This window comes from Meriones unguiculatus, chromosome 1 (genome assembly GCF_030254825.1).
Source record: "Meriones unguiculatus strain TT.TT164.6M chromosome 1, Bangor_MerUng_6.1, whole genome shotgun sequence".
NCBI classification, from domain to species: Eukaryota; Metazoa; Chordata; class Mammalia; order Rodentia; family Muridae; genus Meriones; species Meriones unguiculatus.
In genome coordinates, this window is record NC_083349.1 from 148273644 (window position 1) to 148291407 (window position 17764).

At 37.4% G+C, this 17764-nt stretch overlaps 1 protein-coding gene across 2 annotated transcripts in view; it reads right to left on the reverse strand.

Moving 5' to 3' along the window:
- The window catches only part of Dync2h1 (dynein cytoplasmic 2 heavy chain 1), a 202259-nt gene that overhangs the window by 79974 nt on the left and 104521 nt on the right, over positions 1-17764 (reverse strand). For both annotated transcript variants that reach the window (XM_021652837.2, XM_021652836.2), the window contains 4 exons: positions 15833-15996; positions 13234-13353; positions 12614-12748; positions 3963-4106 (listed from right to left, as the gene is read on the reverse strand). In XM_021652837.2, coding sequence (XP_021508512.1) covers positions 3963-4106; positions 12614-12748; positions 13234-13353; positions 15833-15996 — 563 coding nt within the window. The remainder of the gene's footprint in view (positions 1-3962; positions 4107-12613; positions 12749-13233; positions 13354-15832; positions 15997-17764) is intronic.

Sequence of the window (17764 nt, forward strand, 5' to 3'; positions counted from 1 at the left end):
AGGACCCTAACAAAAATGTCCAATCCCCATCCAGAAAGGCAAAGAGGATGGACATCAGAAGAAGAAGAAAACAGGAAACAACCTAGGAACCTACCACAGAGGGCCTTTGAAAGCCTCTGCCCTTCAGACTATCAAAGCAGATGCTGAGCCTGATGGGCAACTGTTGGGCAGAGTGAATGGAATTTTAGGTAAGAACTGGGAAGTAGTAAGAGCTGGAGAGGACAGGGTCTCCACAAGGAGAGCAACAGAACAAGAAAATTTGAACACAGGGAACTTCCCAGAGACTCATACTCCAACCAAGGACTATTCATGGAGATAACCCAGAACCCTTGCACAGATGTAGCCCAGGGCAGTTCAGAGTCCAATTGGGTTACATAGTAATGTGAAGAGGGACTGCCTCTGACATAATCTGATTGGCCTGCTCTTTGATCACCTCCCTCTGGGGGGGAGCAGCCTTACCAGGCCATAGTAGAGGACAATGCAGCCACTTTTGATGTGAACTGACAGACTAACATCAGAAAGGAGAGGAGAACCTCCCCTATTAGTGGACTTGGGGAGTGGCATGCAAGCAGAGGGAGGAGGGAGGGTGGGATTGGGAGGGGAGGGAGGGGCTTATGGGGGGATGCAGAATGAATAAAGTGTAATTGATGAAAAATTAAAAAAAAGGGAAAAAAATAAAAAAAAAGAAAATGTAAAAAAAAAAGTATTTCCCAGACTAAACACTGTTTTTGAAACAAATATCATTACCCACAAACTCCAAAGAATTAACTAAATAAGTGCAATAAACTTGTACACTAATGCAGCATACAAGTCTATATTTTTATATAAACATATTTTATATTTCCTTAAATAAATAAAATAAAAAATTTTAATAATGAAAATTATAATCAGTTTCCCATAGGAAAGTAAAAGTGAAAATAATGAAATTTGCAATAGTAGCAGTTTATTACCACCTACCACTCTGATGCCTAATGCATTAAAAGTAGAACTTACTTCAGCATGAAATGAGGCTAATTAAACCACCTGAATTTGAACTGCCAGTGCTGCTCAGAGTTGCTATTTCCCAGCTCAATATAACAGTGCAATCAAGTGCGTAAGATGGATAAGAAATAATATTAAAGAGAACAATACAAAGAATGCCTGCATGTAAAAATGCAAACAGATCCATACTCATCACCCTGTACAAAACTAAAGTCAGAGTGGATCAAAGACCTCAACATAAAACCAGACACACTAAACCGCTTAGAAGAAAAGGTGGGGAAGAGCCTTGAACTCACTGGCACAGGAGACAACTTCCTGAACAGAACACCAACAGCACAGGCTCTGAGATCAACAAACAATAACAATAAATGTCATCAGAATAAGACGACAGCCTACAGACTGGGAAAGGATGTTCACCAACCCTATATCTGACAGAGGGCTAATATCCAGAATACATAAAGAACTCAAGAATTTAAAAAGCAACAAATCAAGTAATCCAATTAAAAATGGGGTACAGAGCTAAACAGAGAATTCTCAGTAGAGGAATATCGAATGGCAGAGAAACACTTAAAGAAATGTCAACATCCTTCGTCATCAGGGAAATCAAAACAACCATGAGATTTCACCTTATACACATCAGAATGACTAAGATCAAAAACTCAAGTGACAACACATGCTGGAGAGGATGTAGAGAAAGGGGAACCCTCCTCCATTGCTGGCAGGAATGTAAACTTGTACAACCACTTTGGAAATCAATCTGGTGCTTTCTCAGAAAATTAGGAATAGTGCTACCTCAAGATCCAGCTATACCATGTGTATAGACATACAACATAGGACAAACCCACTAAAACCTGTGCATCTAAAGAAACTAAGCAAGAGAGAGGACCCTAACTAAAATGTCCAATCCCCATCCGGAAAGGCAAAGAGGATGGACATCAGAAGAAGAAGAAAACAGGAAACAACCTAGGAACCTACCACAGAGGGCCTCTGAAAGCCTCTGCCCTTCAGACTATCAAAGCAGATGCTGAGCCTGATGGGCAACTGTTGGGCAGAGTGAATGGAATTTTAGGTAAGAACTGGGAAATAGTAAGAGCTGGAGAGGACAGGGTCTCTACAAGGAGAGCAACAGAACAAGAAAATTTGAACACAGGGAACTTCCCAGAGACTCATACTCCAACCAAGGACTATTCATGGAGATAACCCAGAACCCCTGCACAGATGTAGCCCAGGGCAGTTCAGAGTCCAATTGGGTTACATAGTAATGTGAAGAGGGACTGCCTCTGACATAATCTGATTGGCCTGCTCTTTAGTCACCTCCTCCTGAGGGGGAGCAGCCTTACTATGGAGCAGGCCATAGTAGAGGACAATGCAGCCACTTTTGATGTGAACTGACAAGACTAAGATCAGAAAGGAGAGGAGAACCTCCCCTATTAGTGGACTTGGGGAGTGGCACGCAAGCAGAGGGAGGAGGGAGGGTGGGATTGGGAGTGGAGGAGGGAGGGGCTTATGGGGGGATGCAGAATGAATAAAGTGTAATTGATGAAAAATTTAAAAAAAAATTTTTCAGAAAAAAAATGAATCACAATTTTATGGTATTTGTTTTGCAAAATTATTTTTTAAATTAAGTAAAATGGCAGAAAATAAACTCAAACTATCTACAAAGTATCTACAACACACTGTAAAAACCTATGTTTCTTAACATGTAAGGAAGTCTTTTGACTCCATCTTGAAAATATAGCATACAAGAAAAACAAAGTGTGTAAAACCGTATTCAGCAAGAGAAGCGTACAAACATCACCGACAACTGTACTCATTGTCTGCTTGCAGACATGTGAAAGCTGCTCAGTGTCCATCACTTCCTAACAGCATAATAATGAAAAGAAATACTGTGGTAGTTGGCTACAACACAGACTAAAAATGCTTCACAGAAAAAGTTAATCTACCAACCAGATGTATTTCTAAAGGGAATACATACGTAGCCAGTATTTATCACAAAGCTTATTAATATGAGTTTTTATTATTATTATTATTATTATTACTACTACTATTTTTAAATCTCAGCTACCCAACTGAGAATTTAAGAAAAAATTAGAGATAGAAATTAGGACCTAGAACCTTTCCATGTTAAGAGTTGTTTTTAAGTACAGCACTCTGATTCTTGGACAATCTTGCCATCAAGTGGTATCTACTTGCTTGTTTTGAATCTGGGCAGACTTTTAGTTGTTTTGGTCAGTACAAGTCTGCAGAAATTATGATGACCTAAGGCTGGGTTACAAAATGTGATTGCATCTCTGTCTTATTCACTGGTACATATTATTTGGTAACCCGAGGTATCATATGAGATGTCATCTCTTCTGTGTTGTGAGAAAAGCAACCCTGTCATAGTGGGTCTGTGGTGAAGAAACTACCATTCTAGTCGTATCCCTTAGGTACCCAACCAGCAAATCAGGTACCCATCTGTGCCTGAGCCACACCCACAAATTCCAGCTGAGCACCATATCCATGGAATATCCCTGTTGTATCCCCAACATATCCCGAGTTAGTGAGACACATTTGGGCAAGCTTTCCCCAGGAGAGCAAGGTTGCTAAAGCAGTGTAATGCTAGGCCTCTCCATTATGTTGAGCAATGCTTCACCTATATTACTGTCTCAAATGACAAGGAAATGGCTCAGGTGATCCAACTATGTAAATAATTTCTTACCTTTATAAACATGCAAATTGTTGGTGTCTGAGGGATCATTTATAATCTATTAACTTTTCTTGGAACATAAACTGTTCCTTTGTTTCCAAGCAATACTGTACTGTAAAATTTGTCAAGAATATAAAGCAGAGTTAAATAAATGGTCTCTTTTAAATGCAGTTTAAGTGTTACATGCGGTCCTCTGAAATATGAGTATTAAAAGCTTTCTCAAAAATGTATTACTATAACTTCAATATTTAAGTGGCCTCTTTAATGCATCTCTAGTATACCCAAAGCTTACCTGCTTGTTCTGCAGAGCTCGTTGAAAAAGCCGGAGAAATGAAGCCAAACTGAAACGATACATGTTATTAATCTTGGACAAGTCAGAGATGATGAAGTACATCTTGCTGGCATTCTCAGCCAGAGGCAGATAGGCGTCCCGCTCCTGTGGATCATGAATGGATTATGAGTGGATTAAATTAATGCTTTCTTGAATTAAAAACAAATGTTCATAGTATGGACCCCAGGGATACCCTGTTCCAGTGTCAGGCCAAGGCTCTACTCACCTTACCAAGGAGAGCTCCAGGGAATCTGGATCATCCACCCTCTGCACCTCAGCTCTACCGGCTTTACTAAGGAAGCCTGCAGGGGCCCCAGGGACACACTTTCACAGCCTCAAGCACACTATTCTCCCCAGCACCCCAAGGAGAGATCCCAGGCCCCAGGATCAGCCAGCCTTCAGCCCAGGGCTCTACCCGCCTTCCTAAGGAGTCCTGTGGGCACAACAATACCTAGCTAACACCAGAAAATATCAGATTATCTAAAGGCCAGCATAAGATCACAACCAACAAGAGCCAGGGCAATATGGCATCACCAGAACCCAGCTATCCTACTACCGCAAGCCCTAGATGGCTTTATGCAGTTGAAACACACACACACACACACACACACACATGACCTTAAATCTACTACTATAAGAGAAAGAGGCCTTAAAAGAGAAAACAAATAAACTCCTTAAAGAAATACAGGAAAATACAATCAAACAGGTAAAGGAAATAAGTAAAACTGTTCAAGACCTGAAAACAGATATAGAAACAAGAAAAACAAAAACAAACTGAGGGAATCCTGGAAATGGAAACCTGAAGGAAGAGAACAGGAATTACAGATATAAGCATAACCAACAGAATACAAAAGGAGCAGAAGAGAATCTCAGGTATAGAAGATACATTTACAATTGAAGAAATCGATACATCAGTCAAAGAAATGTTAAATGTGAAAGTTCCTGACACAAAATATCCAAGAAATCTGGAACACTATGAAAACACCAAACTTAAGAATAGTAGTAGTAGAAGAAAGAGAAGATTCTCAGATCCAAGGATCAGAAAAAATTTTCAACAAAATTATGGAAGAAAATTTCCCCAATCTTAAGAAAGACATACAAAACCTATAAACATACAAAAAACTTAAAACACCAAATAGATTGTATCAGAAAAGAAAATCCTCCCACCACATAATTAATCAACACACAAAATATACACAACAAAGAAAGAAAATTAGACACTGCAAAGGGAAATGGGCAAGTAACATATAATGGCAAACCTAGCAGAATTACACCTGATTTTTTCAACAGACACTCTAAAAGCTTGAAGGACCTGGGCAGATGTCTTGCAGACCCTAAGAGACCACAGATGTGAGCCCAGACCACTACACCCAGCAAAATTTTCAATCACCATTGATGGAAAAAATAAGATATTCACAGACAAAACCAAATTTAAACAGTATCTATGTACAAATCCAGTACTACAGAAGATACTAGAAGGAAAACTCCAACCCAGGGTAGTTAACTATACCCAAGAAAACACAGGAAATAACTCCACAGCAGCAAAACCAAAAGAAGAGAAGCATATACACATACATACAAACACTCAGACACACAGTGCTACCACCAACATCAAAATAACAGGAAGCAACAATCACTGGACATTAATATCTCTCAACATCAATAAACTCAATTCCCCAACAAAACACACAGGCTAACAGAATGAATACATAAACGGGATCCATCATACTGCTGCATAGAAGAAAGACACTGCAGCAACAAAGATAGACATTACTTCAGAGTAATGGGCTGAAAAAATGTTTTCCAAGCAAACAAAGCAAGAACCAAGCTGGAGTAGTCATTCTAATATCTAATAAAATAGACTTTCAACCAAAATTAATCAAAGGAGATGGGGAAGGATACTTTATATTCATCAAAGAAAAAAATCCTCCATGAGGAAATCTTAATTTTAAATACCTATGACCCAAAAACAAAGGCACCAATTGTAGAGGAAACATTAATAAAGCTTAAATTACATATCAAACCTCACACATTAATAGCAGGAGATTTCAAAAGCTCACTCTCACCACTGGACAGGTCATTGAGACAAATACTAAACAGAGAAATAATGAAACTAACAGTTGTCAAAAATCAAATGGACTTAACATAATTACAGAACTTTCATCCAAACACAAAAAAATACACCTTCTTCTCAGGATCTCACCGGACCTTCTCCAAAATTGACCATATAGTCAGTCACAAAGCAAGGCTCAAGATACAAGAAATTAAAATAACCCCTTATGCCAGATCTCCATGGATTAAAGCTAGATTTTAGCAACAGAAAACACAAGAAAGCTTACAAACTCATAGAACCTGAACAGCTCTCTAATCAATGACACTGGGTCAAGGAAAAAATAAAGAGAGAAATTAAAGATTTCCTAAAATTCAATGAAAATGATGGCACAACTTATCCAAACTTATGATATGCAATGAAAGCTGTAATAAGAGCAAAGTTCACAGCACTAACTGCCTTCTTAAAGAAATTGGAGAGCTCTCATACTAGAAACTTAACAGCATACCCGAAAGCTGTAGGGAAGAAAAAATAAACAAACAAAGAAGCAAACACATCCAAGATGGCTGGAAATAATCAAAATAATCGAACTCAGGGATGAAATACTCAAACTGAGGGCTAAATGAACAAAAACAAAGGGACTTTCTCTGACATGAACTCGATGGCTGGCTCTTTGATCACTTCCCCCTGAAGGGAGGGCAGTCTTACCAAGCCATAGAGGTAGACAATGCAGCCATTCCTGATGAGACCTGATAGACTAGGATCAGAAAGAAGGGGAGAAGGACCTTCCCTATCAGTGGAAGGTGGGAGCAGCATGAGTGAAGAAGATGGAGGGAGCTACAGCTGGGATACAAAGTAAATAAACTGTAATTAATAAAAATAAAAAAGAAAAAGAAAAGAAACAAAGAAACAAAGTGAACAATACAAAGAATTCACAAAACCAAGAGCTGGTTCTTTTAAGAAAATCAACAAGATAGACAAAACCTTAGTCAAATTAAGGGAGAGAGACATTATCCAAATTAACAAAACCAGAAATGAAAAAGAGGCCATTACACTAGACAATGAGGAAACCCAAAGAATCACTAATTCAAAAGCCTGTATGGCAAAAAATTGGAAAATCCAAATGAAATGGATGATTTTTTTGATAGGGTCCAATTAACAAAGTTAAATCAAGATCAGGTAAACAATTTAGGTAGTTCTATAAACCCTAAAGAAATAGAATCGAACATTAAAAGCCTCCCAACTAAAAACATGTCCTGGGTCAGATGGTTTCAATGTGAAATTCTACAAGACTTTCAAAGAAAATCTAATGCCAGTACTCCTCAAACTATTCCACAAAATAGGAAGAGGAACATTCATAAACCTATTCTACGAGGCTACAGTCCACCTTGATAACTAAAATACACAAAGACCCAACAAGGAAAGAAAATTTCGGACCAATTTTCCTAATGAACACTGATGCAAAAGTACTCAATAAAATACTCACAAACCAATCACAAGAACACATCAAAAATATCATCCACCATGATCAAGTAGGCTTCATCTCAGGGATGCTGGGATGGTTAAACATATGAAAAATCTATCAATGTAATCCAACATATAAACAAACTGAAAGAAAAAAACTACATGATCATTTCATTTGATGCTGAAAAAGCCTCTGTCAAAATTCAACATCCCTTCATAATAAAAATGTCTTGGAGATGTCAGGAATACAAGACACATGTCTAAAGACAATAGAGGCAATATTGTCTCTACAAAGCCCATAACCAACATCAAATTAATAGAGAGAAACTTAAAACAATTCTATGAAAGTCAAGGACAAGACAAGGCTGCACACTCACTCCTTATCTCTTCAATGTGGTGCCTGAAGTCCTAGCTAGAGCAAGAACACAACTAAAGAAGATCAAGGGGATACAAATTGGAAAGTAAGAAGTCAACTTATTGTTACTTGCTGATGATATATAGCTTACATAAGTAACCCCAAAAATTCTACCAGAGAACTCCTACAACTGAGAAACACCTTCAGCAGAATAGCTGGGTACAAAATTTAGTAAAAGAAAAAAAAAAAGTAGCCATTCTGTATACAAACGATAAATAGGCCGAGAATGAAATTAGGGAAACAGCACCTTTCACAATAGTCACAAATAATATAAAGTATCTTGCTGTAACTCTAACCAAACAAGTGAAAGACCTGTATGGCAAGAACTTCAGGTCTTTGAAGAAAGAAACTGAAGAAGATATCAGAAGATGGAAAGCTCTTCCATGCTAATGCATTGATAGGATTAATATAGTAAAAATGGTCATCTTACCAAGAGCAATCTACAGAGTCAATGCAATTCCCATCAAAATACCAACATAATTCTTTACAAGCCTTGAAAGAACAATTCTCAACTTCATATGGAAAAACAAAACAAAACAAAAAAACCCAGAATAACTAAAACAATCCCATACAATAAAAGAGGTATTACCACCCCTGATTTCAAGCTGTACTGAAAAGCAAAAGTAATAAAAACTACATGGTATTAGCATAGAAATAGACAGGTTAATCGCTGGAAAAGAATCAAAGACTCAGAAATAAACCCACAAACCTATGGATACTTGATTTTGGACAACGAAGCCAAAACCAAACAACAGGAAAAAGAAAGCATCTTCAACAAATGGTGCTGGTCTAACTGGAGGTCTACATGTAGAAGAATGCAAATAGATCCATATTTATTATCCTTCATATTCAAGTCCAATGGATCAAAGACCTGGACATAAAACCAGATACACTAAATCTGACAGAAGAGAAACTGGAGAAGAACCTTGAACTCATTGGTACAGGAGTTAACTTCCTGAACTGAACACCAACAGCTCAGGCTCTAAGATCAACAATTAATAAATCAGACCTCATGAAATTTAAAAACAAAGAACACTGCAATAGAACAAAATGGCAGACTACAGACTGGGAAAAGATCTTCACCGACCCTATATCTGAGAGAAGGCTAATACCCAAAATATATAAAGAACTCAAGGAATTAGACATCAACAAGCCAACTAACCCAATTTTAAAAATGGGGTACAGAGTTAAACAGAGAATTCTCAACAGCGGAATATCAATTGACCAAGAAACACTTAAAGAAATGCTCAATGTCCTTGGTCATCAGGAAAATGGAGATCAAAATGACTCTGAGATTCTAATTTACATCTGTCAGCACATGCTGGTGAGGTTGTATAGGAAGGGGAACACTCCTCCATTGCTGGTGGGAAAGTAATCTTGTAGAACCACTTTGGAAATCAATCTGGCACTTCCTCAGACAATTAGGAATACTGCTTTCCCAAGATCCAGCTATACCACTCCTAGGCATATATCCAAAAGACACTCTACCATACCACAAGGACACTTGTTTAACTATGTTTAAGTAGCTTTATTCATAATAGTAAAAAAACTGGAAACAGTCTAGATGTCCCTCAACAGAAGAATGGATACAAAAATTGTGGCACATTTACATCATGGAATACTACTAAGCCATTGAAAACAAGGACATCTTAAAATTTGAAGGAAAATAGATGGAACTTAGAAAAAAAAATCATCCTGAGTGAGGTGGCAACCCAGACCTAGAAAGACATACATGGTATGTACTCACCTGTAAGTATTACTAGTTATAAGTTACAGGATAACTATGATATAATCCACAGACCCAAAGAAGCTAAGCTACAAGGAGGGCCCAAGGGAAGATACTTCAATCTTACTCAGAAAGGGAAATAGGCATTGGAAGTAGATGAAAGGAGGGAAGAGGAGATGAGAAGGAAAGCAGGGCTGTGGAGGAGTAGGCTGCATTGTCTTCCTCCATGGCCTGGTACAACTGCGTTCCCCCCAGGGGGGAGGTGATCAAAGAGCCAGCCACTGAATTCATGTCAGAGACAGCCCTGAATGAGTTGACCCAGAAGCAGAAAGACACATGTGGTCTATTCTAACTTATAAGTGGATATTAGTCATATAACCTAGGATAAACATACTATAATCTATACCCCTAAAAAAGCTAAAGAACAAGGAGAACCCTAGGGAAGTTGTTCAGTCATCATTCAGAAAGCAAATGGAATAGATATTGGAAGAGGGAGAAAACAAGGAACAGGACAGAAGCCTACCACACAGGGCCTCTGAAAGACTCTACTCAGCAGGGTATCGAGGCAGATGCTAAGACTCATAGTCAAATTTTGGGCAGAGTGCAGGGAATCTTATGAAAGAAGGGGGAGATACAAAGACCTGGAAGGGAGAGGAGTTACACAAGGAGAGCAACAGAACCAAAAAAAAAAAATCTGAGCCCAGGGGTCTTTCCTGAGACTGATATTCCAACCAAGAACTATGCAGAGTGATAACCTAGACCCCTTGCTTAGACATAGCCCATGGCAGCATAGTATACAAGTAGGTTCCCTAGTAAGGCTACAAGGTTCTTAATAAAAATGAGTTCTTGAGTCCTTATTATCACAGTGTTGCAACTTCAAATATGACTCCAGTGGCTTCCACCTATAGCTCATCGATGCTTGCTATACAACAGAAGGCATGAAAATGCTGAAAGAAACAGCTGTAGTCATGATATTTGTCAAGCATGGCACCTTGCAAATGCCAGGTGGGATGACTGGACTAGAATCAGCTTTTGATTTTTGGTCTTTTTCTGGTTTCAACAGAGCTATCTTCTAAGCATACAAAGTAGTAATAGGTAAGTGTAAAGTAAGAACAAGAGTGGGAAAGTACTGGAAAGAAAAAATATGGAAGTCATTGATAAGAACAGAAATAACTCAAGAATGTCAGCACACTCAATAAGTCAAGAATGTCAGTGAGCCAAAGGTCAGATTGCTGTCCAGAAATCCAGTGATATTAACTCTGATTTTCTAAGTTTCCAGCAAAGCTCAGTCACACTATAGAGAAGAGAAAATAATACATGTTACACAGCTGTGAGATGGAGCTTCACTAAAAGAAAGAGCTTTCACTAAGAAAGATCCCAAGCCATTTGCAAGACAGTGGTTTCCATGGTCACACTGACTGGGTCTACACAGTCAGGGAAGAAAAGTGTTTGAAAGGAAATAGAGTATAACCCAGTTAGCACATTTAACTTGACTTAAGAAAAATTCTGCTGGGCATGGTGACTAATCCCTGTTACCCTAAGACTTAGGGGCTGAAAGGAGAAGATTTCTGCAAGTCTGAAGCCTACTGGGCTCAAAGACAGCTAAGACTTCTGATGGTTATGCCTTGTGTCAACTTGACCATATCTAGACTGAACTACATCTAGAAATGTGGGCACACCAGAGATTTTCAGGTGAGAAACTTTCTGCTTGATTTAAAGTAGGTGCTAGTCTAGGCCCTTGAGATAGGAAGACAAACATTTTAGATACAGATATTGAGGCAGGAAGACAAAAGCCTTTGATCCAAATCTTGAGGTGAGAAGACATACCTTTAATATGGCCATACCTTCTGCCTGAAGTCTGTATAAGGACATAGCTCTGCGCCTGCTTGCCCTAGCCTTGGTAGCACATCCATTCCTTTACTGTCATTGGAAGCTAATTCTTCTGTATTCCCACATATACAGAAAACCAGCTGAGATATCTAGCTTTGTGGGATTGAGCAACTACTAGATTCTAGGAATTCCCATTTACAGTTAGGCATTATTGCATTAGCTGAACTGCGGCCTGTCAATCATTCCAATAAATACTCTTTTATATAAAGAGATTCATTCCATAAGTTCTCTGACTTTAGAGAATCATGACTAATACCTACTATAGTCTAAGACCCTGTCTAAAAATAAAGAAAAAGAAAAGAAGGAAGGGGAAAAGGGAGGGAGGGAGGGAAGGAAGGAAGGAAAACAGATATCTAAGAATGGCCCCATAGTTTAGATGTCTATATTTGTAATACTCCATGAAAATCTGCATGTTGAAAGCTTACATAAAGCTGTCAGATAGTGAAGGAAATTTTAAGAGGTGGCCTAGGGGAGATCTCAGCTTACTGAATGGAGTCCTTTCAAAGAGGGTTGACTTTCAGACGCTGGTTTCTCCCCCTCACTCCCTTTCTCCCAGTCTCTCCCTCATACAGACAGACAAGATGTGAAAAGTTTCGCATGATATGCTACCTTGATATGCTGCCTTGCCATAGCCCCCAAAGCAATGAGGTAACTGACCTGAAGCTACAACACCCCAAACTGTTGACTCAAATGAACCTTTTATTACAAGTTGATTTCTCTCAGGTGTCTATTAAAGTAATAGATTGCTGACTAATACAAACAGCAAAGATCTGTCACACTCCTTTTCAAAATACTCATTTTCAATTTCATCCTAAAACACATCTCTACCTTAAGTTACAAAGTGACACACTATTCCACCCATGTAGACTCAGCAGCTGACCTTACTCAGTGGGAGTGACATCCTAACTGCTTCCCTGTACCAAGCATCCCATCCTGGGCTCTGCGATTTTTTAATGGCTTTCATTCTTAGCAAAATTCCCCTGAAGATCTGACTGTACATGTTCTACCAAACTAACACAAATATTTAAGGAAAGCTGACATAAAATCACAGCAAAGAAAATAATTACTTGATCAAGGAAAATCTGGAGTTTGTAAGATTCTTTGAGTGAGTCTTGAATAAGAGCACTGCTTGCTTTTGTCTGATTCAGAGATTCAATCAAATCCTTATTTTCCAAAATATTGCCTTGAGATGTGGCAAGTGTCTGTAGGAGAAATTATAATAAAGTTATTATGATATTAAGATAACCAATTAAAGGAAGCCTATATTAAGTATTAATGTGGTGGTAATATTTGTAAAAGAATTTCAACATTACTTAGCCTTCCTATATCAAATAACTACATGTTTTATATTTATTAATGTAATAACCATATGTAAATAGTTTTATATCCAGTTATAATTTTACAGTAATTTTAATGCCTTTTGAAATTTCAAGTATAACATGAATAATAAAACAATGTAATAAAAAGGAATTATTAGTTTAGAACAATTTTTCTTAATTATAGCTGCTTATATCTTTATTCTGAGAGGTGCTTGTTTTCTTCTGGAAAATTAACTTTATGGTAGATACCAGTAGAATTCTGGAGAAATCACAAGCATGCGGAAGCTTTACCGTATTTGTTAGGACACTTGCAGCCTGTATCTGATGAAGAAGGAAGCAGTATGGAAAGTATTCTGAAAGCTCCTCACCTCTAGGAGAGATTCCTCCAGTCTGGCAAGCTGGATTTTCTTATCTTCTTCCTGCTGTAGGAGTTTTGTTTTCTGTTCTTCTAGGTCAGGTTTTTCATGCTGAATGGTTAAAGCTAAAAGCTTCAAAAAAGAAATACAAGAAAAGTAATTCTAGCAATGAGCTTTAAAACAGACTAAAACTTCTCCTGACAAGGAGTTAGAAATAAGCAAGTACCGTAAGTACGGTAATAAATGTGACATTGTTTGATTCTTTCTAATTAAGCATAAGACACTTCTATGTCTGTATCTGGTAAAAAAAAAAAAAAAAAAAAACAGAAAATGAATGTTTAAAACAATCACTACAACATTAAAAATATGTAAAATTCACATTATTTACTAAGTATGAAAAAATTCACTCTAAAGTTAGACTAAAATAGAAAAACTACAGAACTGGTATTAGCTACTAATATATATATAGGACATATAAAATATTACGTTATCAGGGCCCGTGAGATAGCTTACGGTGAGTAAAGGCACCTGCTACTAAGTCTAATGATCTGAGTTTGATCCTCAGAATCTATATCGTAAAAGGAGAAACAACTTCAAGTTGTCCTCTGACCCTAACCTACACATCATGGAACATACATACCATATACATATATGCACATACATGTACACATACACAAGTAAATGTAACTCAAAAATTTAATTATTATATCATTAAAAAATACTGAAAAATATTTCCTACCAAGATTATTCCAAATGCCAATGGTAAGACACATTTTGCTCAAAAAAGCCATAATAGTATCTACTACTTTGTATGATAATTTAAAATGAAGCCATTCTTTAAATAATTCAATGAAAGTAAAAACAGTACCATGGTTTTTGTTTTGTTTTGATTTTAGAAAAAGAACCACCCTACACTGTTGTTAGGAATGTCAAGCAGTACAGTCATGTTAGAACAGTTTCAGTCAGAACTGCCTGTAACTTGCCCTCTTGTCATAAAAAAGACCCACATGGCTCCTCACACCAGTTACTAAGGAGAGCTTGCAGATCAAAGAAGCAATTTTGTCCATTAATTCTGAGTAACTGTTCAAATACTGACATGTAAGAATTACAATGCAAAGAATGTAATTCATAAACAAATACTCAGGAAGCCTTAGGGCATAAGAAAAGAATATTTTGAAGTAGCAGCTCTTGAATTGCAATAAAGTAAAAATTACACAGATGTATATGTAACAATACAGAACAAAATAGGAAGATAAGTGCTGCTAAGTGAATGAAATAAAAATAATGGAACTCAAAAATCAACATATTTCGTTCCAGAGGAAAAGCTAAAAGTATATAAATAAAAGTATGTAAACTTAAAATTTCATTTTTAAATTCAAACATTAATTCTAAACTGTAATGAGTCAGATACAGACAAAAGAACTCAAAGACACATAGGTTCCAGTAGTAAATACTAGCTGAAATGAATTTGAAAGCAAGCAAAAAGGGGCTAATGGGAGAGTTTGGAGGGAGAAAGGGAAGAGGGAAATGATACAATTATAATCTCAAAAAATAACTAAAAAAAACAATCCTCTCAAAAAATAAAAAACTGGCTCAGGAATCAGAATCTCTTGCCTATATCAAATAACTGCATTTTTCAGCTTTTTAGTTAAAAATTTAAAAACTGATCTTATTTCTATAAACTACCTATCATGCGAGTTTTACCATATGTAATAGAAATGGACTGTAAAATAAGTTATATAAAGCTGGCAACAAAAGTACAAATCTAATAAAGGAAAAAGTAAACCTGAATGCTTCATGTCCAAGTATATTATCAAAATCCTAAGATCCTCTGCTTTAATACTCTGTTGGGTAGAGTCTTTCAGAGGCCCTCTGTGGGTAGGCTCCTATCCTGTTCCTTGTTATCACCCTCTTTTGATATCTATCCCATTTGCCTTTTTGAATGAGGATTGAGCATCTTACCCAGGGTCTTAAAGCAGATACTGAGACTCATGGCCAAACTTTGGGCAGAGTGTAGGGAATCATATGAAAGAAGGGGGAGACAGTAAGACCTGGAGGGCACAGGAGCTCCATAAAAAGAGCAACAAAGTCAAAAAATCTGGCCACAGGGGTCTTTTCTGAGACTGATACTCCAACCAAGGACCATGCATGGATATAACCTAGAACCCTGCCCAGATGTAGTCCATGGCAACTCGATGTCCAAGTAGGTTCCCTAGGAATGGAAACAGGGGCTGTCTCTGACATGAACTTAATGGTTGGCTCTTTGATCACCTGCCCTTAAAAGGGGAGGGCAGCCTTACCAGGCCATAGAGAAAGACTATGAAAGACAGTCCTGAAAGGCTAGGGTCAGTTGGAAGGGGAGGAGGACCTCCCCATCAGTGGACTGGGGAAGCAAAGCGGCATGGGAGGAGAAGAGGGAGGGAGGGCAGTATGGGGAGGGAATGAAGGGGGAGGCTACAGCTGGGATACAAAGTGAATAAATTGTAATAAATAAAAAAAATTTAAATAAATTAATTTTTAAAAATCCTCAGTTCAGTCTTAGTGCTCTGAAGAAATCACTCATTGCAAACGTGGCTCTCTAAGTGTCCTGGTGGAAGTCCTGCCCACACACCTGTCCTCGCAGTCCACTTCTTGTCGTGGTAAAGTTCACCTCTGTCACAATGGATGCAGCATCTGGAGGTATGAAGGGATTCGGATTTCTCGTTGACAAGAAAAGGCGAAAATCTTCATTGTAGTCAATGACTTTGTCACCTATTTGTACCACATACCGTGGGCCTATCAAACACACACACACACACACACAATTAGTTAGCTTCAATCTTCTGTATCTTCCTGTGTAAGTTTTTAAAAACTGTTTTCAAGCATTTCTACACATAGACTTAAAAAAAAAACTATATGGCAGTGAGTTTCCTTGACTTTCAAAGACAACCCTGACAAACCCTCTAACATTCAAAAACTACATTTTACTGAAAATGAGGTTTATGTTTAAGCATGTTACGTATATACATAGCCACAACACATGCTCTTGCCTTTGACAATTTCCCTGTCCCCTTGAGTTCCTCAGACAGCATCAGTGAGCCTTTGCAGACTCTGACTCAATGGTCTCAGGCTTTAACACTGTACAAAAGACATCAAACTGGGCTACTCCAGAAACTGCTAAATGCTCAGTTAGCATTTACATTGGTCAACTAAAAATAAAATGACCCTGGGTACAGAAGTAACAATGGAATATCTACTTATAACGAGTATGTTTCATATTCCATTTTTTTCAAGAAATGTGTGTTTATCGATGGCAAAAGTAGACTTGATCATGTATTATTTCTAATTTTTAATTTATTTAGTTAAAAGGTATTCATTGTGCTAGCACTTTAGATATAATAAACTAGAAATCAAGGAATATACAATTTTAAGTAATTACAAAGATATCCATTATCCACAAAATGAAAAGATGACATGTAATCCTGGGAAAAAATATTTGCAAACCATTTCAAAGACAACATCCAAAATTTATAAAGAATTCTTAAAAATGAATAGCAGAAAAGTAAATAACCCAACTAAAACTAGATAAGGACCCGAATAACATTTCAGCAAATAAGACAGTAAAATGGCCAACAAAGAATGGAGTACGCTCAGCATTGCTAATGCAAATGGAAACTACTGTATCATCTCACAACTGTGTGGATGATTATTATTAGAAAAATAAAGCACAAAAAAGAACCAGCCACTAAATGAGGACTGATGACCTTTACAGAAGGGCTTACAGAAGTTCCCAAAGAAATTTAAGCAATAATTCTATGGCCAGGAATTCTCCACAAACAAACCATGTGATGGTTTGACTGTGAAATTTTTAAACATAAAAATGGCTCACATGTGAAAATGTTGATTGTCAAGCTGCTGGGCTTTAGGGAAGAGACTGAATCTAAAGTTCTGATATAATCAGTGGATTCATCATGATGAGTTCCTAATTTCAAAGCCTTAGTGGAAGGCAGAAACTGGAAGGTGGGAACTCTTTAGCAAACAGTGTAGGTCACTGGGACATACATGCTTAGAAGAACATATCTTTTACTTGGATATAACAAAAACCTGATTGGGATACACCATCTCACAACACTAACTACACCCTCAAATGTTTACTACAGCATTATTTATTATTGCCAAGATAGTGGAAAAACATAAGAAAAGCATAGTATATAAATATATAGCAGAATGTTTTTTGGTCACAGTGAAGGGGATACTGCCTTTTGTTATTACATGAATGAGGGCATTAAGTTTAAAAATGAGCCAGATAAAACATGAGAATTATTGAGCAATCTCACATGTGATGAGCTGTAACTAAAAGCACACAGCATAGCAGTTATTTGAGATTAGCAAGTCTAGAAGGCCAATATAGAGTAAATAGAATTGCATCGTATTTGGAATTCTGAGGTCCTTTAGCTGTTCTTGACACATGAAGAAGATTAACACTATAAAAGGGTGGATATATTAACCTGTCCTTTTACCGTCCATACCTTAAAAATATCACAGTGTTAATCATATTTAAATA